General features: G+C 38.1%; 2 protein-coding genes across 12 annotated transcripts; one reads left to right on the top strand and one right to left on the bottom strand.

The window, feature by feature from the left end:
• USP16 (ubiquitin specific peptidase 16) lies at positions 1-21,256 on the bottom strand. 9 transcript variants are annotated; one of them, XM_039718074.1, is made up of 18 exons: positions 21,150-21,256; positions 18,599-18,697; positions 16,848-17,029; positions 16,118-16,221; positions 13,702-13,805; positions 11,818-11,996; positions 10,726-10,818; positions 9,747-9,877; positions 9,329-9,416; positions 8,004-8,082; positions 7,037-7,128; positions 6,251-6,307; positions 5,251-5,418; positions 4,005-4,671; positions 3,655-3,749; positions 1,387-1,473; positions 976-1,129; positions 2-346 (listed from the first exon to the last, which is right to left on the bottom strand). In XM_039718074.1, exons 2-18 carry the CDS (start codon positions 18,657-18,659, stop codon positions 222-224), a joined length of 2,466 nt encoding a protein of 821 aa, XP_039574008.1. In that variant the 5' UTR covers positions 18,660-18,697; positions 21,150-21,256; the 3' UTR covers positions 2-221. The 9 variants fall into 9 exon arrangements, with proteins under 9 accessions (XP_039574009.1, XP_039574008.1, XP_039574010.1 ...); XM_039718075.1 differs by lacking the exon at positions 1,387-1,473 and having other exon boundaries at positions 1-346; XM_039718076.1 differs by lacking the exon at positions 21,150-21,256 and having other exon boundaries at positions 16,928-17,029.
• On the top strand, positions 20,780-25,430 carry RWDD2B (RWD domain containing 2B). Of its 3 annotated transcripts, none has more exons than XM_039718091.1 (5): positions 20,780-21,048; positions 21,970-22,188; positions 22,279-22,346; positions 23,458-23,823; positions 24,536-25,430. In XM_039718091.1, the coding sequence occupies exons 1-5, from the start codon at positions 20,938-20,940 to the stop codon at positions 24,780-24,782; spliced, it is 1,011 nt and encodes a 336-aa protein (XP_039574025.1). In that variant the 5' UTR covers positions 20,780-20,937; the 3' UTR covers positions 24,783-25,430. The 3 variants fall into 3 exon arrangements, with proteins under 3 accessions (XP_039574025.1, XP_039574026.1, XP_039574027.1); XM_039718092.1 differs by lacking the exon at positions 20,780-21,048 and adding an exon at positions 21,056-21,326; XM_039718093.1 differs by lacking the exon at positions 20,780-21,048 and adding an exon at positions 21,567-21,708.
• Positions 25,431-26,153: the final 723 nt, after the last annotated feature.

Consider the following 26,153-nt stretch of genomic DNA (forward strand, 5'->3'; position numbering starts at 1 on the left):
AACAAAAACACAAAGCAGTAATTTTGAAAAAAGCCTTCTATTGAAAAGTTGTGGAAACACTGGAAAAAGTATAAGTTAACTGCTCGTCAGTGTGCCAAAAATGCATAAAATGACTTTCTCCTATACAGTAGCTCCAACATGTTAACAACATGATTTGCAAGTCTGCCTTCTCAGACCTCCAAAAGAGGTGGCTGCACACACAAGAAGGCTCTTCTGATGAGTTACACCAGCCTCTCATAGAACAGAAGATAGGCTTGGGAGCCCAGCACTTTGGACACAGAGACAGGCTGTACGTGGGTATCGCTGATGTGGAACCATTGACCTTTGACTGGCTCAGTTTCTGAAGCTGTGAAAGAAAAAATTTAGGAGCAAAAGTTATTACAAAGAATCGAAGCAATCAGTTCTGTTACTGTTCTTCAGTAAGGATCATAGAGTACAATCATAGAATCATTGAGTTGGAAAAGACCTCCAAGATGGAATCCAACATGTGACTGATCACTGCCTTGTCAACCAGACCAGAGCACTGAGTGCTACATCCAGTTGTTCCCTGAACACCTCCAGGGATGGGAATGTTGCTACATCCTTGGGCAGCCCCTTCCAATGCTTAACCACCATTTTGTCTTCTTTTTTTCCTAATATCCAACCTGAATATCCCCTGGCACAGCTTGAGGCCATTTTGTCTCATCCTGTCACTGGTTGCCTGGGAGCAGAACTGGACATCCACCTCATTACACCCTCCTTTCATGCAGTTCTGGAGAGTGATAAGATCTCCCCGGAGCCTCCTTTTCTAGAGCCTGAGCCCTCCCAGCTCCCTCAGCCAATCCTTATATCATTTCACTAGCTTCATTGCCCTTCTCAGAGAATTTATCAGCCATGGCAGGAGGTTGGAACTACATGATCTTTAAGGTCCCTCCCAACCCGAACCATTTTGTGATTCTGTAAGAAATAATTTGTAAAATATTTCTAATTATTTACCTTGAGATTGTCCTCGAAGGACAAGATCAGAGAGGTGGTTGTTCATAGCTCTCATTTTAACATAGGCAGTGTAGTGCCCAGACCTCATTGTTCCGCTGTGTTCAACAACTCCATAGAGAGAGTACAAGACCTTTGTATTCCCTTCAGCCACATTCTAGAAAACCACAAGTTTAGCTATGTCAGTCAAGTGCTGGGTTTTAAAGAATGTAAACTCTTTGATTTTTTTGCTGATGAAATGGAAACTGATTATTAGAGACTCATGCAAGCACTACAAGTTATGAGCAGTGAAGTACACGTTATCACACAAAGTAACAGGCTTGACAAACATTGTACGAAGATTTTGCTATGCAGCTTTGTTGTGAAAGCACATTAGAACAAGAGAACAGAGAATCTGATTGTTTTCCCACTTACTTTACATTTAGCTGTACAGAAAGGAGCCAAGTCTATCACTTCTGGGAACTTGATATGCTTGTTAACCTTCTGCAGATTAAATCCAGCCTTAAACAACCAAAGTAGAGGGAAAACCCCATAATGTTAAGATGGAGCATATTAAAACCATGCTTAGTTACTAAATGTTTCAGGTTAAAGTTTCAACAATACAAATTAGTTTTACATTACACAAAACTGGGAAAAAGCAAGTTTTTTTCTCTGATGTCCAGTATTCCAGCATTATGTCTTTGCCCCCACATGCTGCACTTGAGCACAAAATCAAGACGGCTCTTCAGCTCACTCATACATTAACGTAATGGTAGCAGAAGTGGAAAAAGAATCAGCTCTAAAGCACTTCAGTAACTATGAGGACAACTCTTGCCTCTCAGATACTGTAACATGCCTGAGGATCTGATCTTAGAACATCCGAACTGACGAAAACTGCTCCCACCTTAATCAAACAATCGTCCAGTATCAAACTGGAAAAACAAAAGGAGATGATGATAAATGTTATTTTCTTCATATTACAGTCTCTTGGATGAGGCTACACATTTCCATTTTCTATATGAAATTGCTTTTCATCTAATTAAAGTTGCCTCCTCTATTTTTCAAGTATATTGACCAAAAACACCAAACAGGCTTAAATTTAGAAGTAGTGTTCCTTTCCTTTCCTTTTTCCTTTGCATTTTCCTTTCCCCTTTCATTTTTCCTTTTCCTTTCCCCTTTCCTTTGCGTTTTCCTTTCCCCTTTCCTTTTTCCTTTGCCCTTTCTTTTCCCCTTTCCTTTGCCCTTTCCTTTCCCCTTTCCTTTTTCCTTTGCCCTTTCCTTTGCCTTTTCCTTTCCCCTTACTTTTTTCCTTTGCCCTTTCCTTTTTCCTTTGCACTTTCCTTTTTCCTTTGCCCTGTCCTTTCCCCTTTCCTTATTCCTTTGCCTTTTCCTTTCCCCATTCCTTTTTCCTTTGCCTTTTCCTTTCCCCTTTCCTTTTTCATTTGCCTTTTGCTTTCCCCTTTCCCTTTCCCTTTGCCTTTTCCTTTCCCCTTTCCCTTTTCCTTTGCCCTTTCCTTTCCCCGTTCCTTTTTCCTTTGCTTTTTCCTTTGCCCTTTCATTTCCCCTTTCCGTTTTCCTTTGCCCTTTCCGTTTTCCTTTGCATTTTCATTTCCCCTTTCCTTTTTCCTTTCCCTTTTTCCTTTCCCCTTTCCTTTTTCCTTTGCCTTTTCCTTTCCCTTTCCCCTTTCCTTTCCCTTTGCCCTTTGCTTTTTCCTTTCCCCTTTCCCTTTTCCCTTCCCCTTTCCCTCTGCTTTTTCCCTTCCCCTTTTCCTTTCCCCTTTCCTTTTTCCTTTGCCCTTTCCTTTCCCCTTTCCCTTTTCCTTTGCCCTTTCCCTTTGCCCTTTCCTTTCCCCTTTCCCTTTTCCTTTTCCTTTTTCCTCTCCCCTTTCCTTTCCTCTTTGCCTTTTCCTTTTTCCTTTCCCCTTTCCTTTTTCCTTCACCCTTTCCTTTTTCCTTTGCCTTTTCCTTTCCCCTTTCCTTTTTCCTTTCCCCTTTCCTTTTCCTTTCCCCTTTCCTTTTTCCTTTCCCCTTTCCTTTTTCCTTTGCCTTTTCCTTTCCCTTCCTTTCCTTTCCTTTCCTTTCCTTTTTCCTTCCCTTTTTCCTTCCCTTTTTCCTTCCCTTTCCTCCTTCTCTCTTTAAAAGCTAAAGCCTTGAGTCAAAAATTTTTCTACAACTTGGGAATAAACAGGTATGTGACTTCAGCGTCTCTAAATAAAACTGAAGTTACTTTGCTTTCCTTTTATCCTTCCTTCTGCCCCACAAGGCTCAGAATCCTCTTTTCCACTTCTGCCCACTTGTTACTTATTTGTTATTAGTAAGGGATCCTATTTACCTATACCTACTGAAATATAGGAGCCCATGAGCTGCTGTAGTAGTAGGAAACCATTAATGCTAAGATTCTGCTTAATACAGTAAGCAGTAAGAATAATGAGGGAATATGTTGTGAATGCACTCACAAAACAGTATTTTCCATTTAATTAAGGGAATATTCTTTCAGGGAAACACCCCTTAGTGCCTCAAAGACCACAAAACACAATGCTGCACACTAATGCCTTCCGAACTTTGGGAAAAAAAAACAAACTAGTTTTATAGAAAATAAAAGTAATGTTAGCATGTGTTCAAGTTAAGGTAATACTACATGCATATGTACACATATATACATATTAACTTGAGGCTATATACATGTATACATGCGCTACTTACCTGCTGAAACCTCTTTAAGTGAAGAGTTAAAATTGGAGGAGCTAAAGAGATGAGCATCTGCTTTTTGGCATTCGTATAAACATTCTCCTTTTCACCTGCAGAAAAGAAAAATCACCAAAGATTAAAACAAGTGTTTTAAATCAAAACAAATGTTACAGCAGCAATTTATTTTCATTATTTAAACTGTTACAATGTCATCTACTACAAGACCTGAGAAGCTGAGCATTCCCCTTTGATACAATGAATGAAAGTAGACAAAGTTATAGAAGGGATAATCCCCCCACCCTTTACCCACTCAAGAGGCAGACAGGGATATGTTTAAAGTTGTCTTTTAAAAAAGTCTGTCATACTTATGTTGTTCTTTGGTCCACAATGCCTTTGTGTACACACATCACACAGTAGTTTATTGGTCTTGTTAAGTGTTTCATTACGGGTAAATTGATACAAACAATGATGGATTGAATCTTCCTCAGGGTTCAGCTCCTCCCTGCTTGCTAGAGTACAAAATGCCATTTCGGGGTCATCTGTAGATACTTCGCATGTCTTAGGAACAGCCTGAAGGCCATCCAAGGTATTTGTGGCACTTGTGTCACTGGCACCCAAGCAGAGTTTTGAAAAGTCTGTAGCAAGCTCTTCCTCATCTTCATTGTCCTCATCCTCCTCTTTCAAAGACAGATTGTCAAGGCCATTGACAAACTTCATAGGAGAATCTAAGCCTTCCATAGAGAGATCCACGCGAGACTCATTTTCTTCCCACTCTTGTTCTGGCTTTCCTCCATTTTCATGCCCGCTCTGAATTTCTGTACTATTTCCCTGTATACTCAAGTCTTTCTGAGTTAAGCAGTGATCTTTGCAATCATGTGAGGATTCCTCTTCTTGCTTCTTATCAGGAGTTTCAAAACTCATTTCAGTCTCTGATTCTTGGTTGTACTTGGCATCTGTCTCTGGCTGTTCAGTTGTGCAGAGATCTGTCAAGTGAAGCACCTTTCCTTGAAGTTTTTCCTGCCGGCGTTGGCTCTGCTCATTTGAATACATAATAAACAAGAGTACAAAGAAAAAAAGTAAGTATAAATTATATTTAGCATTTCTTACCACTTCTTTATAATCTTTGTTGCATGCCATAGATGCACAAGACTGGGGGGGGGAGAATAATCCACGATTAAATGATCAGAGGTAATCAGTTCTACTAATACTGAATTTATCCTCACTCAGACGTAGTTCCCACTGCTCCCTGTTACACAGTATTATCAAAAGACAGCTAATTATGCTCTTGCTATCTTCCTGATATTTCCTGTGTCTATATTCTAAAGTTTTGTGAATATTCTTGCAATCAATGACTGGAAAACAGTCTGATACAAATTAAGGCTTTTCAGACAGGCAACAAATTCTACTGGATATTATGGTATTATTCCTACCCAGCAACACTCAACAGAACTTCTTAAACCAAAGACATGGTATAATTGGTCTTTTCAGTTGTGTATTTTGAAAAGAGGAGAAGTTCTAAGCTATCTCTTCCTTCATGTAAACTAAGGAAACAAAAAAGAATTTCTCGAAGAGAAACAGCAAGCACAAAGGGAAATACCTATCCAAACCAACCTTTGCTTTTTTTTTGGCCAGTTTCTTCGTTTTTTTCTGAAGGTGCTTACTTGTACCACAGGGCTCATATTTCTGCTTAAGGTAATGGTCATTGATTTTATCCTCTTCATCTTCAGATTCCTTTTCTTTGTTTTTTTTAGTGTTTTCTCTCTTGGCAATTTTCCCTTTCTAAAAAATCCAAAAAGCCACAGAAATAGAGATGTTATCTGAGTTTTCAGCTTAAGGTAATGTTTTAATGATGTAACATACAACTAACTCACACCCTGATGTTAATGGAAGGAGTGTCTCGCTTCAGAGAGCCCATATGAAACAGTGAAACAGTATGAAAAGTAAGGCTATCAAGGGCCAAAATCTAAACCTGTAAAGAGTCAACATCACCTTTGCCTCTAACAGATCTCATTAAATGCACTGAAGAGTAATGCTTTACACAAGCAGAGACATTTTCTGTTGAACTGCCTGCCACAGAATTTGTTTGCCTCTGCTAAAAGGAAACTAATTTTTGGCAGAAGTCAGGAGCCATTTGGCTCTGGGGGTTCCATTCCAATGTTTACGAGTAAACAGTGCTATACAAAAAATCTGAAATATTACATATACAGATTATCAATACAAAACATAAAGCAAATAAAGTACTTTGAGTGTCTGGAGATTGATCAAATAAGTATTCACATACTACCCTATTAACATTTCTTAACTTTATTCCATAACCTGAGTATTAGGAGAGGTGTTCTTGGACTCGGTGCAGGAAAATGGATGAAAAACGTGAAAACAAACCCCCAAATAACTCAAACAATCTGTGATTTTCAAGAGACAATTTATGAGCCACAACTTACACGAATGACTCTCATTAAAAATCTTATTCTCTATCTTTCTGTGCCATTTTGACTTGCAAAAGAGACTTTTAGAAAGAAGCTTAAATACTCTTCATAATGACTGTATAATAAGTGTTTTCATATGAATAAAAAAAATAAAAGCTAAAAAGTACCTGTGTACAGTTTCTTACCTGAACATCTAGTATGGGAAGTGACAAATCAAGGAAAGACTCATGGACCAAGGATACCTTTAAATGAATAATCAAGAGTCAAATTTAATTTTGTTTGGAAACAGCTGGCTTGCTGTCAATAAGTGTATCTGCACATTTGCGTTCCAGGCCCGCTTTTACTTGTGCACTCAACTGTAAAACATGGCTCATGTACCTCCACAATAGCTTCCAATGACCAAAAATCCAGCAGTCACATTGCCACAGAAATGAGAAGGAAATACTTTTATGAATTTCAGTTATCTAGTGAGACTGCACCTTAGGGCCTAAGAGACTCATAGCTGTAATCCATGGTGATATTCAACTAGTCCATTTGCTAATACACTCAATTACTTCATTCTCAGGATTTATTATCCCAGTAGCATCTTCTTAACTGTTCTCCTGGCACTCCCACAGACTTTTCATTGTGGAAAAGGGGAAAACATAATCCCCTGAATGAAAAAGGAAAGGGCCCCATAACAATTAATTTGCTCTATGATCTGTACCACTGGAAGGTGTTCACTGGGAATCTCGGAGAGAATTCTGGCAGAGGCAGCTGCTGTTGCTGCCCTCTTTTTCTGGAAGGCTTTTGAAAGGCACTAAAGGATTAACTTTAAAACACAACGAAAGAATGATTTGGCTGGAATCTTTCTCCTTTTTGAAAAGCATGCAGCTAGTCAAGTCTTATTTCTACAGATAGTCACTTTGGGGTTCTCCTGCAGATTACAGGACATAACACTCTAGGTTATTCAAAGCAAGCAGTTTACTTACAGTTCTGCATTCCTCACACATAATTGTGCTGGTTAATTCTCCACCAAATATTCGATCTACAAAACTTTGTATTCCCTTTTTCTTTTCATATTCTGAGAATTCAAAAAGTATATAGTAAAGTTAAAATTATTACACACAATATACGGGCAACCAATCTCATTATGGCATACCGAATAAAAAAGGAGACTATAACATGCAAGATGTATGATGGGACATGTTGGCCTGTTCTGGTTTCCTCAGGATAGCAAGTACAGAAAGATTCTTAAATTAAGAATATTTTGTGTATCAAAATAATGGGGGTGAAAACACATTCCCAGAACACAGCTTGGTTAAACCATACCTCTACCACTTTCTTTACCATGTTCAAATGCATTTTCTTAGAAGTACTGAGTCGCAGTAAGAATTCCTGTTTTCTCTCAAGGCTGAAAAACTATCCGAACTTAAAAAATGAGCACCAACTTTTGCCAGACAAACAAAACCATTTTCCTCAAGTTGTAATTTCAGAGTAATACAGTCTTAATTTAAATTGTCAGATCATCTCCTATGTCATGTTGAAAAATTTAAAAATTCTTCTGTTCATTGTTTGGAGTTGTTCTATACTACTGTTAGGTAACAATGAACTGTGAGCAGCTGCATAAATTATATCAGCATACTAGTATTTTAATTTCTTACATGTTTGAATTATTAATCACTGCCCAAACATATTTTAATGTATGATGTCTACAGAATCAACTCTCTCTTATCCTGTTAAGAAGGAAATGCCAACAAAGTTCAGCAAGACATTTAAATATAGACTAAAATTTAAAATATTTTGAATGTAGACTAAATTTTATTCTAGATACAGGCATACTCAAGAGGTCATAAAGTTGTACAAATAAACATGTATCTTTTAGTTGATACTATTAATGTTACTTTATATACTTCAACAGAGGAGATTTTACAAATTACTGATGCTGTGATAATTTACCTTTAATTTTCTTTTTAAGTTCTTCTTCATTTTCTTTGTTAGAGTCACTCAGCGCCTTTAGCATTCCAACACTTATTTGCTGAAATTTTCAAAACAAATATACTCTGTAAAATTTCCTAAAATAATTCAGTTAGCTACTTCATTTTATGATGTATTTCAGATGGAGGAAAAAGGATAATCTTCACCAATTAAGAGAATCAATACAAATAACACAAATACCTGCAGAATTACACAATAGCTCCTGTAGATATCAAAAAAAAAGAATCAACAGAGAAGTTGCAACCATAATGTTCTAATTAGTATGTAAGAAAATCATTCTAAGGATTAAATACTTGCCCAAATTAAAACTGGCAAAAAATCAGGGACTTCTACAAGTGTGTTTCAGAAAGTAAAACGTAAGGATATTCTTTAGGGTGCCCACATATACCCCAAACCCACTTTTTGTGTGGGTTCTCTTTGCTAATAAGCTTCAAGTGAGTGCTATGGACAGCACAACCACATTACAGAAGTTGACATATCTCAGGAAGTCTGTTCTTTCTCCCCTCAGCAGAAGAAAGAGTCTGGGTCCAGGTTATGAATAGAAAGGTATGCATAACTATGACTTCAGCACCCACCTGGATTTCTTCTGCTCTCATTCCATCAAGTAGGTAACGAAGCAGTTCATGACTGTCTTGCTGCTGATAACCTTTGAATCGTATTGCTCTGTTAAATGAAATTGTAAAGTATAACTGAACTCAGAGATAAAGCAAAAATGATTAATGGCAAACACACATGGACAGTCTCCAGAATGTAAGTATATAAAAGCAACAAGTGTTTACATATCGTATTTTCTAAAAATATGATGCCAGCTACTCAGTATGTCACTGAGTAGCTTTCATTTTACTGCTATTTATTTTTATTTTGCTCATCTTTCAAAAATTAAGTATTCTACAAATTTTATATGCTGTGTTCTGAGCTAGAGATACAGAGAAGTTGCAACCATAATGTTCTAATTAGTATGTAAGAAAATCAGTCTAAGGATTAAATACTTGCCCAAATTAAAACTGGCAAAAAAGCCAGGAACTTCTACAAGTGTGTTTCAGAAAGTAAAACGTAAGGATATTCTTTAGGGTGCCCACATATACCCCAAACCCACTTTTTGTGTGGGTTCTCTTTGCTAATAAGCTTCAAGTGAGTGCTATGGACAGCACAACCACATTACAGAAGTTGACATATCTCAGGAAGTCTGTTCTTTCTCCCCTCAGCAGAAGAAACAGTCTGGGTCCAGGTTATGAAGAGAAAGTTATATGCATAGTTATATGCATAACTATGACTTCAGCACCCACCTGGATTTCTTCTGCTCTCATTCCATCAAGTAGGTAACGAAGCAGTTCATGACTGTCTTGCTGCTGATAACCTTTGAATCGTATTGCTCTGTTAAATGAAATTGTAAAGTATAACTGAACTCAGAGATAAAGCAAAAATGATTAATGGCAAACACACATGGACAGTCTCCAGAATGTAAGTATATAAAAGCAACAAGTGTTTACATATCGTATTTTCTAAAAATATGATGCCAGCTACTCAGTATGTCACTGAGTAGCTTTCATTTTACAGCTATTTATTTTTATTTTGCTCATCTTTCAAAAATTAAGTATTCTACAAATTTTATATGCTGTGTTCTGAGCTAGAGATATGAAAGAGGGAAAACTGACAGTCTTAAACAACAAACTTTTTCATACCTACTATTGTACAGATACTTACTTTTTACAAACCTGAGCAAAAAGTTCCTTAGGAGTCACTACCCCTTTTTTTGTCTCTTGCATTTCTGTCACAAAATGATGCATGGCTAGTGTTAAAGGACCCGGATGATCTAGTTTTATTAGCTGAGGTTCCTGTTTGGAAGAAAAGCAAATTTTGCCTTAATTCGGTGGCAGATTCTTTTGCAGTAAGTTTTTCCTTTTCAGTTCCTGAAAATGTTATTGTCAAATAGAATACCCAAAATTAGAAAATGGCAATAAGTTAACCTGACAAAAAGGATGTGTGGTTTATCATTAAATGAAAGCGCAACTCACTTATTTATTGCTTAGTTCAAAGTCTGGATTTCTTACCTTTACTAGGGAAAAAACCCAATTTCTTAAAAAAGGTTGTGCATTTTCTGTCATCCAAATCTCTAACTGTAATGACAGGTGTGCTATTTAAGTCAGTGCTACAGACATCCTCTAATTTCCTATTTTGCATTTAGACAAGTGGCACTATAGCAAGAGTTACACATTTTCATCCTTTAAATAACATCATCATAATGTAAGCACTCCTTCTATGACAGAGTATTGAATCACTGCTCTTACACTCTGAACAAAATACCTCCACTGACCTCAGAAGCAGCTTTATAGAAAGCAGTGGTGAAACTCCTGCCGATTTTACACCCTAATCTTGTTACTATTTAGCTGGGACATGTAGGAGAAGGGACTGTAAGCAACCCTGCCCCAGATGAATCATGGCTGTGCTAATTATCAAAGAGTGGAAACAACCTTGCCTGTCCAGTGAGGATGGGTGTTATAAAAGAGTGGGTTAGCTAGCCAAGGGCAGTCTGCTGGGGATGGAGTTGGAGTCTGCTGCCTGGCTGTGCTGTGTGTAGGAAGCTGGCAATAGGAACAGCTTTAAAATTGACAGATAAGTATGGCTGGTTTCCTTAACAGACTGGAAGGTGAGGACACACACTACAGAGGTCAAAGCATATTACCATGCATAGCTCAGGTGACTCAATTTTAATTGTTGTGCCAGGTATTTTAGCTTCTTTAAGCAGCTCCCTCAGGACTGGAGTTTGTGATAAATTCTGTAGAACACAAAAGACGGAAAGAGATTGGAAAATGGGGACAACAGGAAGGGCAGTTGAACTCTTCTAGTCATGGAATTTGTAGCAATCAGTTTAGCAGCAATTTATTTTCCCAAACACAGAACTGAAGTGGTTAATTACCACTCTAGAATTCCCACCTGTGTTTAAGATTAAAAGGTACATTCCATATAGCTAATAGGACCTCCAATGCCCTCTATAAGCATTACTTCATATTGCAGAAACCCTAAATGTATTTTTTTATACAGACTGATCTTTTGACAAGTGTATTTACTAGTGTCTGTTTCTAAAAATTCAAAGGAAAAAATGCAATGTATGTATTTGCTAGGTTTAAAAAGTGCTTAAAAGTAAATCAAAAGCAGTATACTAAAATCTGCAAGTACAGTGGGAATTTTGTTTGAGTAAAGCTTCAGTATCAAAAAACAGAGCACAAGATAATGTTAGTTTCAATACACATGAAAGAACAAGTTTATTATACATTTCTGAACTGAACGAGTCACACAAGATGGCAATGCCTGCAACTTGCTTATCCTGTTTTTTTCATCCAATATTTCATTTTGATTTCCTTTTGCTGAGAGAGACATTTTTATTACAATAAACACCCATGGTTTTTGAGTACTAATCTCTTATAATCTATGAGGTCACAGGGGTGATGTGTCTGACTATTTCATATTTTTAAAAAATAACTGGAAGTTGGCAAGCTTATTTATGTCAGTGAAAAATGCTGTCCCTCAAGGACAAGGCAGTTTATTGTATTTCCCCTTAGAGCAAATCTGAACCTGCAGCTCCATTTCTTCATATTTCTCTGGGCCAACACACTATTTTAGAAAGAAGCCATCATTCCTGGCAGATAAAAAAACCACATTCTAATTGTGTCACTGTAAAATGCTGGAGGCAGGGCTGTTGTGGGCTGTTTTTCATTTTGTTTGTGGCTTTTTTTCCTATTCACAGTTCTTCTAAAATCAACAGCAAGTCCTGTACCTGCATCACCGCATTAAAGAAACATGTATTCCCCAAGTTACTAAGTCCTTTCACAGTGATTCCTCCATTAGAAGTTGAATGAGAATTTTCTTCTTTAAGTGAAACTTCTTTTTCTTGCTCATTTTTGCTGTCTTTTTCTACTTTTTTATTTTCAACTTCCTTGTTCTCTTGTTTTTCTTCTGAAATAATAAAAACATATCACATGTTAACATAGTTATAGGATATAGGCTAGGAAAGATTATTATAGCAGGCAGCAATCTATGATGTTTAGAGCTTATACAATTGATTCTTTAATTTTTAAATACAAAACTACTGGTTTAGCCTCTCAAATTGTCTAGGTAATAGAAGTTAAAAAACAAACAAAACAACAAATTGCAAACCCCCTGAAATGCCGTTTCAAATCAGCAAGCAAATTAAACATCTCTTGGCACACGAGCCATTTATGCCAACATACTCTGAAATTCTTCAGGATTCAGAATGTTCCTGTCAAAATCACCTATGTGAGGGCTTTCTACAACATCCAACTGGTTCCCACTGTTAAAGCATTCTCATATTCATTTCATGTACCTAAACAGATGATCCTGAAAGGTTTATAGTCTTCAAGATGAGTTAAAAATATTTTCCCCCAAATTATTTTGGTGCATTGCTGAAAATTTCAATGGCCTGTTTAATAAAGCTGTAAGGGAGGTCCAGGCAATTTTCAAAATAACATCCACACTGGTTCTGCCAGTTTGGCAGTCAGCTATTGATTAGGTTTCTGGTAAATAGGGCTGAGAGCTAATACTACCTGTAAAATCAAGTAATACAAGTCCAGAAAAAGCAAGGAAAACAGACAATACAACCTTAGGACAAGAAACAGATGGATGAGCAACAACACACAGAACACATGAAACAGGCAACAACTGCACCCAAGTATTCACTGGTTTTCCAGCTCAAACCCAAGAAGAAAATTTTGGCAACTGGTATGAAGTTCAAGTGTGTGTCTGGGAAAGACTGACCACTCAGAAAACTCTGCTCCCTATGGGAAAACCTCAGCTGCTTTCTGAAAAAAATTAATTCAGAGCCAGCCATGTGGCATTGCTGGATGTTTGTGTTCCATTTCCCACAAGGCCTGTGGTTTCACCCAAGTGAAATTTCTTACAGTCATTTGTTATAGAACTTATTTTCATACGCAAATTCATCCAATTTTTCTAGTGGAAATGCCTTGTACAAAACTAGTTTTGCCATTATGGAAACTAGAGGGTTTTTCCTGGGTTTGTTTTCTTTTAAATAATCATATTTTACAGATGGACTGTAGGCTGAACACAATATTTTAGAGTCCTAAAATCACTGCAGCTGCCTAAACTAAACGTACAGATCCAGTGACAAAACCTCTGTATACTACTCCTTCCATTAGGATATGTGCTGCAACAGCTGGAGACAGTCATTCCTAATACATTCAAAAATAACCACAAAAATACTTCAGAAAAATCATATAAAATTATCCTTAAGCAAGGAGAATTTTTCTTTAGTCTCAAGACAGACTGAGCAACACCAATGAATAAACAAGGCACCCTAAATACTGAAATGCCTTTTTGCAGAAAAACTGAATGTCACATTTTAAAAAGTCACAGTAAAACTGTCTTTTTTCTGCCTATTCTTGTATGTTTTGCCTGTAAATGTTTAGGGGATGATGAGCAAAATCCTGATCTAATTAGATCTGTGGGCTAGGACGTTACTTATGCTATCAAAATTGTGACAAAGAAGACTAAAAATGGGAGAAATTAGTTTTTCCCTTTACCATAGGGAGTGAAATCTAATTTAGTGTAAATTCTGGATTTATAGTACTGTCTCCAACACTTAGGATACCTTCTGATTTACTCTATCTATACTATAATTACTTACCTGCATGTGATGAGTCAATACCAACTTGTTTTCTAACAAAATCCACAGTCTGGCCGAAAAGGGTTGAAGTTTTATATGGAACTTCATTATCACATAGGTAGCACCTGTCTCCGCCGCCCCCAAAAGAAAACAATTAATCCTATTTTTTTTCTTATTATTTAAAAATCCTAAGCTATTTACTTTTTTTTAATGCAATTCATTACACAAAGTTATAAAATTGCAAGGTTTTAGTGTAAGATTTATAAGTCTTAGAGAAGAATTCAATCTACTTGTCACAAAAATAAAACACTTTAAAATTATGTTCAGTAAATTATTTTGGTGACTGGCGGTTGCAGTTCACAAGTATAAATTAGACTTTTACAAGATGTGCTTAGAAACCTGCAACAAGAAAAAGAAAAGCTTGGAAACTTTGCCAAAATCAAGAAACTAAGATATCAAGCCTTAAAGGAAATGACTTTTGAATATTATGGCATGGAAAAATATTTTGAATATTCTAGCCAAGCTTAATTGTATTTAAGTCAGATAAGAAATAATTCAAGTGTCCACCCTTAAACCTGCAGACTTGTATTTGCTCTTTTACTGCTGATACAAACACCATTTGTCTCTTTATGAGGAAAGAAGCATATGGTTGTGCCACTAATGTGCTTTAGAGAAAAGCATAGGAGAAGCTGCAGTCATAAAGGCTCGAGAAGGGTAAAACCATGACAGGACACAAACATCTGAAGGAGTTTTACACCTACCAATTTTGTAGATCCACCCAATCAACTCTTTGAAGTACTGATACCTCTGCATTTTGGAAAGCACCAATTACAGTTCTTAGGCAGATTTCAGGATTACTATAAGTCAGCCTCAATTTTCTGATATTAAAAGCAGAAGAAGTCTGCAGCAAAATGTTTCCGCAGATCTTCAGCCTCTTTGGCATTAGCTATAGTCATCACATTTTCTCATGTTTCATTAAAAAAATTCACTCAGCTTTTGATCCCTGATTGATTGTCTATTGTCTATCTGGTTAATAATAAAAATAGACATTCTCACTCCTGCAATAAAAAAGGATAGTTACTCCCATTGTGTGTTTCAACACCATACCCTTCTACCTGTCAAAAAAATTGTAGACAATTTTGAAAGAATCAAGGTATTGGAAAAGGTTTTGTTAGTGATGGCTGTTTGACCAGCACTGAAAATAAGTACAACAGCAGTTGTAAACCCAAAACCCAAAAGAGCAGAACTTAGTGAATACCTGGAACTCTCCCTTTCCTCTCCACACATCTTTAAACTCTTTCCAGTTCTTATTTATATCCAATTTGAACCACATGTGCATGCACACCACAGAGAGATTTGGTCAAACATTCATATCATTAATAAAAGAATTTTTATTAGAATTAGAATTTTGATTAAAATTTTGATCCAAATTTCTGCACTAGACCCATTGTGAAATACAGTTCTTTACAGTGGGTTTGATCTGTAACTAATTTACAGCCAATATATCAATGTTTGAATAATTTCTTGGGCAAGTTTGTACAACCAAGAAATTCTGGAAGGAAGTCAAAACATCTTACTTCCACAACTTCCTCTTATTTGCAAATATTTTGATTAAAAACCAGGGAAAATAGAGCACTTCAAACCCACAATTTTAACATTAATTTAAATTTACAAAGACAAGCTCATAAGTCCATTAGTTATAACGTAACTGACAATGTCCATTTCCATACTAGAATTCATTAAAAGTAGTGATCATAATATATAAGTGCTAAGTATGATCAAATAGAAAATGTTACGTAAAATGAACACAGTGACAGATACTAAGTTGCAAAACCACATTACTAAGCAAAACAAAAACTCTATGTCAATTACAGTATTTCTATATAGCACAGTTTAGAAAATTAGGGTTCCCCCTCATATATACAAGTATAAAATTACTTTTGCGAGAAGCAAAAACTACCAGGGATGTGGATTTTGTATTGCTTGATCCAGAAGCATCACGTAATACTAGCTATGCTTCCTGTCTATATGTAGTATTAAAAACTCTTATTTACACAGGAGATAAAAGTAAGGTTGTCACTAAGTCCACATCAGAAAGAACCTTCTCCCAAGGTCAAAACTTAAGATTTGGAGCTACCTATCAACATTTGTGTCCATGTGTCAGTATTCTGACCAAGTAAAAAACAGTAAAATATTAAGTCAACCACATTTACTAGCTGGTCAAGTTCAACCTCAATTATGAAAATTTTCTAATCATAAATCTTACAGGAAAATAACGCTTATTTTGCAAATCTCAGCAAAGACTGCTGGAAATTACATGTTTGGAAACACTTCAATATATGCCTAGAGAGAAATCTCAGAATTCCCAAAGAAAGGATAAACTATATTCCAGCCTCTGTTGCCCTCCAGCTCTGTCTTGTGCTGCCTGATGACTCACCATACACTCCAGTTGTCCAAACTGAGAACCAAACAGTGGGGATCTGATCTTGGTTTTTCATAATGCTTTAAAGCATGCTGGTCTGGAGAATTTCTGCCACAGCCCTACAATATTGATAACCACAAGTGTCACAAAATCCATCTGACTGCCAATGAAACATATATAAGGTCAGAGTAAAAACAAAGTATTACAATCAAAACTGTTCAATTAACTGGGATCAACAGATGGATATCTATTTTGAAATATTTATTTCTGCAGATGGATAAATTACTGGGTGCAGAATAAAGCTGCTATGGGACTGAACATTTAATGAATGAATTCCAGTCTAAACACCTGAAAGAACGAAACAGAACCAAAATATCTTCAGCATGCAGAGTTCCAAGTTTCATGAACTAACATGAGCACTAAGATCTTGTAAAAATACCCCTAATACAGATTAGGAGTATTTTTATTTTCTCTGCAAAATAATTCAAACTTTCTAGGAAAACCAGTCCTCAAGGCTGTTATAGCCTTAAGCCTGCTAAATGTCTTTAAGCCATCTTCCAAGTACTTCATTTGACATTCAGAGCAGACATTTTTCAATCACATTCTACAGGATATAAAGTCATCTAGGTAGCACCATCTTTACAACCAAAAAAGAGAATATAAGAGTTTAATTAGAAACTCTCTTGTTCCATTGCACTATGAGACACTGAAAGGTATTAAGACAAATTAACAACAAAAGAGATACCCTATGGCCACATTTTAGGCATAACCATATCGAAGTGCCTTCATCAGTCTCCTTCTCCTCAGCCTTCTCTTGTGTCTTACTGTCTGCCTTGCAGTCCTGACAAACATGCCACTCCACATTCTGCAGCGACTTTCTCACTTGCCCTTGGTCCACTCCTTTACGAATATGCTTGCACACAGGTTCTACAAATTGAAAAGCACAAGAAGGATGTAGGTAGCATAACAAATGCAAGCTTTGGAGAGACTGGAAGTAATCCAGAAGCTAGAATAGTCTTTCTAGAGCCAATGAAACACAGACAATTTATCAGAGTATCAGAAAGAAACCTTTTGTTACCACCACTGACAATATGGGGATACTGTTGCTGAATCTAAACTTTGAGCTGTTTTTATTTCTCAGATAGTTTCAGACCTGTTACACTATCTTTGTTTTGGCAAGATTACAGCCTCGAGATTGCAAACTTCTATTGGCATAAACTGGAATTGGTGCAGAATTTTGTACTTCCAGTTCTGTTTCCATCCAAGATTACAGGATTTCATCACAGTGCAAATGCTAGCCAACAAGAGACAAACACAGATATTCAGCATTCTTTTAGCCTTTCTGAAAAGCATAAGCTTCATCTACAAAATTGTCCTTTAAAAAACAAACAAAAAAATTTTGTATATTGGCAACAACTGTTACAGTGGAATTATTCACCATGATTAGTCTTAGTTTTATTTGTAGCTTTACAGGTCTTTGTCGTCATAAGATAACCTATTCATGGGCAAAAAATTGAGATGCCAGCAGCAACTAGAACATAACTGGTCTCTGTGCAGGAGAAAAAGAGGAACAGTTACAGCAGACATTGACCCTGACTCCAGGAAACAAGCCCCCAACATCCCCAAGAACCAAACCAGACAAAAGCAGATAAAAAAAGGCATCCATTAGAGACAGAAGCTAACACAAGAAGATCAGGACAATCAGGAAACCAAACCACAGCGTACTTAAACAGGTCATTCCACCAAGCCTCCTCAAACTACAAGTCCTCTCTCCCCCAACTAAATTAATCTGCTTCAAACCACTTCCCCAAAAAAGATGAGAAAGACACAATCTGTGACCTGGCACATAAGGTGGTAGAAGAGAATGCTACACAACATAAGTAAAAAAAAGCTACAATAACCAAAGTAAACACGACAAAAAAAAAATTCACAGGTGAGATCCAATGGAGCTAGGAGAGTAAAATTTAGTATCTGGGATTAGGAACTACTTGGGACAGAAAGAAGGGATTTTAACCAAAATACACTATGAGAGCTGAAACGCCCAGAGTCAGTACCAAAGTAGCTGCTAGAATAAAGGCAACCTGCTTCATAAAAAGTATCTTAGTCACAGCTTTTACTGCTAAAGCAAGAATCTTCTGCAATAAACTTTTCACTAGGAAAATGCAATTTAAGCTTGGCAGCTGACTCCACAAACCCTTTATATTCTGAGTAATTTTACACAATCTGTATCAGTAAAGAACTCTGTGTTTGAGTTTCCTAAAAAAACAGAAACTAATCTCAGTTTTTAAGACAGGATTATTATTATCTAGCATACTTAGAAAAGTCATGACAACAATATTTCTTGCTAGACTTGGTTTAAATTAAAAATCCAGATTTTGTACACGCGACTTCAAAGTCAGTGAGTAATGTGAAGGCCTTCTAATATTAATCAGCTTTCAAGCCTTCTCTGAGGTTAAAAGAAACATTAGGTCCACAAACTTCTTCAAGGAAACATACTCAGTATATCCGAAGACTCATCAGACTGTGCAGCTTTGCCTTTGATGCGTTTCTTGCCCATATTTGTTGTCTGTAATCGTTCCTAAAAGGAAGAGTGACCTAAAAAAGAAAAATAGTAAGATTAGAAAGTAGTTTTAGTTGTCCTTCTTCATTGCTACACAAGTTATTTCTATGGCAAAGCTGTCCCTTGAGGTGAATTAACTTGTTTTGACATTTTCAAAACAAAAAAATATTAATTATAGTTTAACATGAAACAATTGTAACTGTTGCATAGAAAAGATCACAGTGTGAATTACAAAACCCAAGTGATTTAAAATGTTAAATCAAAAGCATTGCACAAAATAACAAGACTGGAAACTTCATTATCAAAAATCCTACAAACCTTAAGGACTTAAAGCAACACCACAGGAATTTTATGAAAAAGAATTGGTTTTGTCCCAATTCAATCTTGAAGAATTGGCAACCTTTTTATTTTGTTGACTGCAAATGTCCTGTGTCTTTGATGAAATCTGACACAAGTAAAATACTCTTAACATATTTGAAAATACATAGACCATGGGAATTGCGATTTCTCAATTTCTTCTCTGGGGAAGATTTACCATCACCTTCCCTACATATCAAGCAAATAATTCAGACAGGTCTGTTATCCACGATACCTGTGGACCCTTCTCAACAAGAGTGATCTTCCACTTCGGAGTCCTAACCCCAGTGCTTGGCTTCAGATAGGTGGCTACTGCCCATGTGACAGAACATTTTCAGTTTCTACTCTGTGTGGCAGCCTGCATTGCTGCTAGCAAAGTCCAGAGTGTAAAGAAGCAAAGAGGGCCTTTGCATAATATCCATAGATGCTTTATTCAGGCACCCAGTAAGATCAGGTCCCAGGCACATACACATAGAGGGTCCAAGCTTATCAGTCTCTGAGTGACCTGGGGGTGAGCCTGGTCTTGGGACAGTACAAAGATAAGGGCCAGTCAGGGAATAGGGAATGGCTCAGGGACATAGGAGCAGGGGAACGAGCCAATGGGGTCTTAACAGCTTTTTGAGGTAACTTTCTTGTGTCTCCCTAAACCAGGGAATGCCCCCCTGGGTCTCCACAAGTCTGCAGCCCCTGTACCTTACCTGACAAAAGATAATCCAAAAATCTCAGGTAAGCTTAAAACTCACATTGTACAATGAAAACAAGGAAGCTAAAAGGGTTCAAAATCAAGTCTCTAATATTTGCAGGCCAGGTTAACCCTGCTGCCCACCCTTCACGTAAACACAACGAGCATCAAATCTGTATCAGTGAACCCTTCCAAATTCATTTCTTTGCTCAGCACACAAGACCCAGGGCACAAGTGTCTGCTTGGAGCTGTCAAAGCCAAATTTCTTTGCTTGCATGTGGCAGCACACAAGACCCAGGGCACAAGTGTCTGCTTGGAGCTGTCAAAGCCAAAATAATTAAGTCATACCAAGAGAACTGTGAAATACAAAGTTGTGTTTCGTGTCAGGTACATACAGGCAACCTGGGTATTACTGTATTGCTCATACTTCACCATCTTAATTAATAAATTGATTGCTGCTTGAATATTGGCCTGGTCAATCTTCTCATAACAGAACCAAAGAGAAGAATTAAGGTGGGGAGGGCTTAGTCATGATACTCACAGAGGACGTTTTGTATGACAAGCCATTTACAAACAGGAGCATGTTTGCATGAGCAGACTCTTAGGGCAGATGACCCAATTGTTGGTGGTGGCTCGGCGGCCACTTCATCAGAATCACCAACTTTTGCAACTTAGCATTCAGCTTGTTAAGAAAAAGAAGTAACTGCTGACCCACCAACCTTCCTCTACAGCACATTTTTCTGCAAAAAGCTACCACACTTTATCTTGTAGATACAATTTTAATTAATAAAATCCTTTCCAAATTGTCCTTGCTCCTGCCGGGAATGCAGGACAGCATCAACACGTGGGGCTGTTAATTTAACCCAAGCTACGCCTGGGCAGACTCGTCCGACTGGCTCTGCACCACGGCAAAGCCCTCACCAGGAATGCACAGCCTAAACGACCGAAGCACTTTATATATATATATAATTTTATTTTTTTTTTAATAAGACAGTGCGGTCTGTAAACGACCAAACGCGCACCTGCATTTGACACTCTGGGAAAAAGCACTGAGAGCCTCGCTCGGGGATCCCGCGGGTTGTGGCGGGCAGCGGGCAGGATCCCGGCGCCGGCCGGCACTTCCCGGCCGGCGGGCAGCGGGCAGGATCCCGGCTGGCACTTCCCGGCCGGGGATCCGGGAGCGCCGAGCTCGCAGCCCCCCGGCCCGGCCCTGCCTGCTTCCGATTGGCCCACGCCATGACCGACAGCTGCCGCAGCCAATCAGGAGCCCCACACGTCGCGGCCGAAGGGACAGCCGCAGCGCGCCGGCGGAGCGAGTCCCGGACTGGGAGGAGAGCGGCCGCGGCGGTAGGAGCGGGGGGCCTCCCGTCCGTCACCCGTCGGTGCGGCGGGGCGAACAGCTTGGCGGCGCACGACTCCACCAGACGGGGCAGACGGCAACCTCTTACCTCGATCACCGGTGGAGAGGCGGCGGTCATGGGCTGCCATGCGTGCTTCTGGCGCGCTGCATTGTGGGGCCGTGACCGGGGGCGGGGTGCGGGACGCGGGCGCGCATGCGCGGAGGCCGCTCCGGCGCTCTCCCGACCTGTGCTGTGTGCGGGCCCCGGGGCGGCGGAGCGGTGGCGGTACGTTCGACGGTCGGGACAGCCCACCGGCAGCCCTGCGTTGGTTTGGTGACACGCCAGCGCGTCCTGTCCCGCCTCAGGGCGGTGGAAGTTGGCGTGGGCTGTCAGTGTGCGTGAGCCAGACTGCCTGGCGGACGCGAGCCGGTTATGGTGGGCTTGTTCATGACTGTTAATGTCCCGAGCAGGAGAGGTTTAGGGTTGGATATTTTAAAAAAAAAAAAGGTTCTTTTCCCCCAGAGGGTGGTTGGGAACTGGAACAGCCTCCCCGGGAAAGTGGTCACTGCACCGAGCTCAAGAAGCACTCGGACAATGCTTTTCAGGCACGGGGTGTGACTCTTAGGTGTGTCCTGTACAGGGCCAGAAGTCAGACTCCATGATCCTTGTGAGTTCCTTGTAACTCGGTGTGTTCTGTGATTCTGTAACATGATTTGCATAGGAATAGTCAATGAATTTTGTCCCATTTCATATTATATATATATATATATAATAAATAAATAATATAATATACATTATATTATATATAATACATATAACAATAATATAATATATATTATATTATATTTTATTACATTATAATATATTATATATATTATTATTTCTTATTCAAGCCATGTCTTTCTTCCCTATATTTTTCTTTGCTCAGGGAACAACAAAAATGGCCAACCAAGAAGAAGCAGAGATACAAATTTCAGAGTTAGATTTGCTGTCTAGCATGTTTCCTTACGAGGAAGAGTTTGCTGTCACAGACCAGCTGGCTCTGGCTGAACTGAAACACTATGTTGAAAATGAGTCTGCAGAGGTGCCATCTTCAAAAGTTCAGTTTACACTGAATGTAAAGAAAGAGATGCCTAATGCCTCTATGGTATTGTAAAGAACTTTTTTTTTTTTTTTAATACTACTTTGTGGGATTTTATGGCTTACATGAAGTAAACATTTCCTCATTTGTTTTTAGGTGGAATTCTCTATGGCCTGTGCTTTACCATTTAAATATCCAACTGTTCTCCCAGAAATTACTGTGAGGTACAACTGCTAATAAAAACATTTATAAGTTAGAGTGTATTGCACAAATACGGTTATGATCAGAGAAAGCAGTCCTTTTTTTTTATGGTTTACTGCTGAATTAAGACAGGTTGACAACAGTGCTGAAGAAAAAACAAATATACAAGCTTATGATTTCTCTTTGTGCTCATCAAATAAGTGAGGGAAAGGGAAAAGTGTGAAGGAGCCATCACCTGTGCAGAAGGGTTACATGTATCATAGGTCTGATGCTCAAGAAAAAAGACGTGTCTATTTTGATAAAGTTTAAGACTAATTAAAGGGATGAAAAGATAATCAAAGGTCTTACTCTTCCCTTGTCACAATGCTGTTTCTTCCAGCCTTCTGTTCTTTTTATTTCTGTTTAAAGAAGTAGACTTGTGTAGTACAGGAGATTAGTTCAGCCACCATACTTACTTTTCAAGTACCTTTTTCTTGATTTTATATTACAGATTGGGAGTGCTGTTTGTGAATTCAAGAGCTAGCACACCAATTAAGTAATTATTAAGATGTTTTCATAGCTAATAAAATATCAATAGCAAGTGTGTATTATCTAGCTATGTCTGATTTTCTTGACAACTTGAAGCAAAACTTCAAAAGTTATGAAGCTGGGGAAGTGTCTGGAACACAAGTCCTAATGGGAAGCAGCTGAGGGAGCTGGGGTGGTTTAGCCTGGAGAAAAAGAGACTCGGGGGGACCTTATCACTCTCTAGAGCTACCTGAAAGGAGACTATAGGCAGGTGGAGATTGGCCTCTTCTCCCAGGGAGCCAGGGGCAGGTCAAGAGGAAATAGGCTAAAGCTGTGCCAGGGGAGGTTCAGGTTGGACATAAGGAAGAATTTCCTGATGGAGAGGTTGGTCAGGCTTTGGCAGGAGCTGTCCAGGGAGGTGCTAGAGTCGCTTCCCTGGAGGTGGTCAGTGCATGACTGGATATGGCACTCAGTGCACTGGTTTGGTTGACAAGGTGATCATCGGCCAAAGGTTGGACTTGATCTTGGATGTCTTTCTAAACCTAAGGATTCTATTATTCTGTGTTTTTAAAAGCATGGTAAAGTGTAAACACATACATATTTATATGCGTATATATTTTTCTTTAGGTCATCGTTATTAAGCCGCTCTCAGCAGATTCTCCTAAACTCCGATCTAAAAGCATACTTGATGCAAAACTTCAGTGGCGAGCCCTGCATGCTGAGTGCGAGGGAATGGGTTAAAGACCATGCAGCTGGTTACATTGACAAAGATCTTTCATCCTTCTCAGTGACAGCCTCAGATGCCACGAAGTCAGAAGTCACCGTGTTCACTCGATTGTGGATCTACAGTCATCACATTTACAACAAGCAAAAAAGAAAAAATATTATTGACTGGGCCAAGGAGCTCTCTCTGTCAGGGTTTTGCATGCCAGGGAAACCAGGCGTTGTTTGTGTAGAAGGTTTACAAAGTAGTTGTGAAGAGTTCTGGTCAAGGTTAGTTCTTCTTTATACTTAAATGCCATTAGTAGTTAGAATATTGCATTTTGTCATGTTGTACATGTGGCCAGAAAGTGGGAAATTCAACCACCTGCCAAGCTGTGAAGATCTGTAAAGTATTTGTATTTATAATAATGCATATACAACTCTGAATATCCACTGTACTGTTGGTTGCAACAGTTAAAGAAACTGATACTGCAAGATGCACATTTATTTCTGTTTTATTTTCCTCTGTGTTTCACTTTTATAGAGATGGACTGCAGTACTCCAGTTGTGTTAGATATGTGTGCTGTTATATCACTTTACATTTGTGTTTAATTCTCCTTACATCTTTTATACTTCTGGGTGGTGCAGACTAAATAAGTATTGTAATTTGATTGTATCAGCTAAGAGTGTATGAGAATGCTTAGCACAGGGAAGACAGAAGTGAGCCCTGAAATAGAAACCACATCCTCATTAATTATTTTGTTAGGAATAGCATTAAAGGTTTCCAGTCTTGAGGAGATAAAAAACTCCCAAGCTTCTGCTTATAAGTGTTTGCATGTGAGTAGTATTTCTGTGACCAGTTCATGAACCATGTGACCATCTCTGTCAAGATATATATACACAAATAGAATTTACTGACTTTTGTGATAGTATTTATTCCATAGTATTTCCCAAAACAGTCTTTATTTTATAGGTAGATTAATATTTCCTCAATTGCTTTCAGGGTAAGAAGATTAACATGGAAAAGAATCCTTATTCGGCACAGAGAAGATGTTTCTTTGGAAGGTGGAGGACATGCTGAGATCCAGAAGCAACGAAAGTTTCCCACTTTAGAAGAAAAATGTTTTGATGCACACGGTGCTCGGGGAAATCATATGGACTTGGGGCAACTATATAATTTTTTAGAAGAAAAAGGATGTGCTGACATATTTCAAATGTACTTTGGGGTTGAAGGGCATTCAAGGAGTTGAAGATCAGCAGAGACCCCAGCAGCTACATTTCTAATTTAATCATAACAGATTCCTTAGCTTTTCTGCAACAGTTGATCAGAGAGGGAATTAATAGATCATGATTCATGTGATGAATCCTGATTTCAATATAAACAAATATCCAACGAAATCCTAAATAATGAAAATGACTATATGAATGCTTTGTGCACTTTCTGGTGTTAAGAAGATTTAGGATCCATACCTACTTAAAATGAAAGAAAATGTGTTTGATAACCTACTGGACAGTTACAGAATTGTAGATGGATGAAGAGATGGAATATGATGAATGAATATACAAATAAGAAAAGACAAAATTGCAATGTGGGTATCTCAGGAATGAGAACACAATGTTTACATTAATTGTTACTGTTTACATACACTTCATGAAAACTTCTTTTCTAAACAGTCTTCTACTTTTAACCTGAAAGTTTAGTGAGCCATGAGATCATTATTTTTTTAAAAAAAGGAACAAAGGGAGGGAGCAAGTTTACAAGAGTCTTACTCATGCTGCCAAGATGAGTTAGGATGCCTACTCTAAGGCATAAGTATTTTCTGTAGGTAAAAGTGTGTGTGCAGGTAAGATAGATACCATTGTGAAAAACGCCAATCACTTGTTTTTGAAATTTTAAAAGTTTAGTGGCTGCACTGCATCTGTTATTTTGGTTTGTGTAAAAGCAGCAGTGTACCAAGGGTCGGGTTCCCTTATGGCATGCTCAAAAACTCTGAAACGATCCTCAGCCTTCTGAGTTCCCAAGTGTTCCATCCTGTAATACGAAATGCATTATGTTGCGTGTGTTTTTGAGCAGGATTTTGACAAAGTTGTATCAATGAATGCTAATTTTGCAGATACTGTATATAAATCCCATGGTGGAAAAAGCATATCCACAAAAAGGGTTCCTTACCTAATATCAGCATGGAAAGTGGTGTAGGGAGCTGCCAAACAGCACTCAGCATAACATACAGCAATTTTGTGGCACAAAAAAACTCTATAGAAAAATAGCCTGATAATTAAAAATTTTGTAAGGATGACTTCTAAACCAAAGGCTTTTAACTACTTGGTCTGGAATTACTTTCGATAGAGAGTATCCATATTAGTGCATACAACACCTGTCTGTGTAAGTCTGCAAGTATTTCGGAGAACGGGATTAGAATCCAAATCAGACTTGACTAATTCACATGGGCATTGTCTTTAAAATAGGATGCAATTCAGTAAGAATAAGAGGTAGGTTCTACAGTTACATATCAATAATCAGTATATATCTACAGAATGGATAACAATTGTGTTTCGTTTGATTAAATATTTTTATTAAATATTGATTAAATAAAAAAAAATGTTTCTGTACACATCCTGTA

This window comes from Passer montanus, unplaced genomic scaffold, assembly GCF_014805655.1.
Source record: "Passer montanus isolate IOZ18808 unplaced genomic scaffold, ASM1480565v1 scaffold39, whole genome shotgun sequence".
In the NCBI taxonomy this organism is placed as follows: Eukaryota; Metazoa; Chordata; class Aves; order Passeriformes; family Passeridae; genus Passer; species Passer montanus.

Bases quoted from the DNA above. Each gene is read 5' to 3' on its own strand.
- RWDD2B (XM_039718091.1), top strand. From the start codon at position 20,938: ATGACCGACAGCTGCCGCAGCCAATCAGGAGCCCCACACGTCGCGGCC. The intron at 22,189-22,278 runs GTATTGTAAAGA...ATTTGTTTTTAG, and splicing joins AGATGCCTAATGCCTCTATG to GTGGAATTCTCTATGGCCTG. The intron at 22,347-23,457 runs GTACAACTGCTA...ATTTTTCTTTAG, and splicing joins CTCCCAGAAATTACTGTGAG to GTCATCGTTATTAAGCCGCT.
- USP16 (XM_039718074.1), bottom strand. From the start codon at position 18,659: ATGGGCAAGAAACGCATCAAAGGCAAAGCTGCACAGTCTGATGAGTCT. The intron at 5,419-6,250 runs GTAAGAAACTGT...TGGATTTTTTAG, and splicing joins TTCCCATACTAGATGTTCAG to AAAGGGAAAATTGCCAAGAG. The intron at 4,672-5,250 runs GTTGGTTTGGAT...TCAAATGAGCAG, and splicing joins TGGCCAAAAAAAAAGCAAAG to AGCCAACGCCGGCAGGAAAA.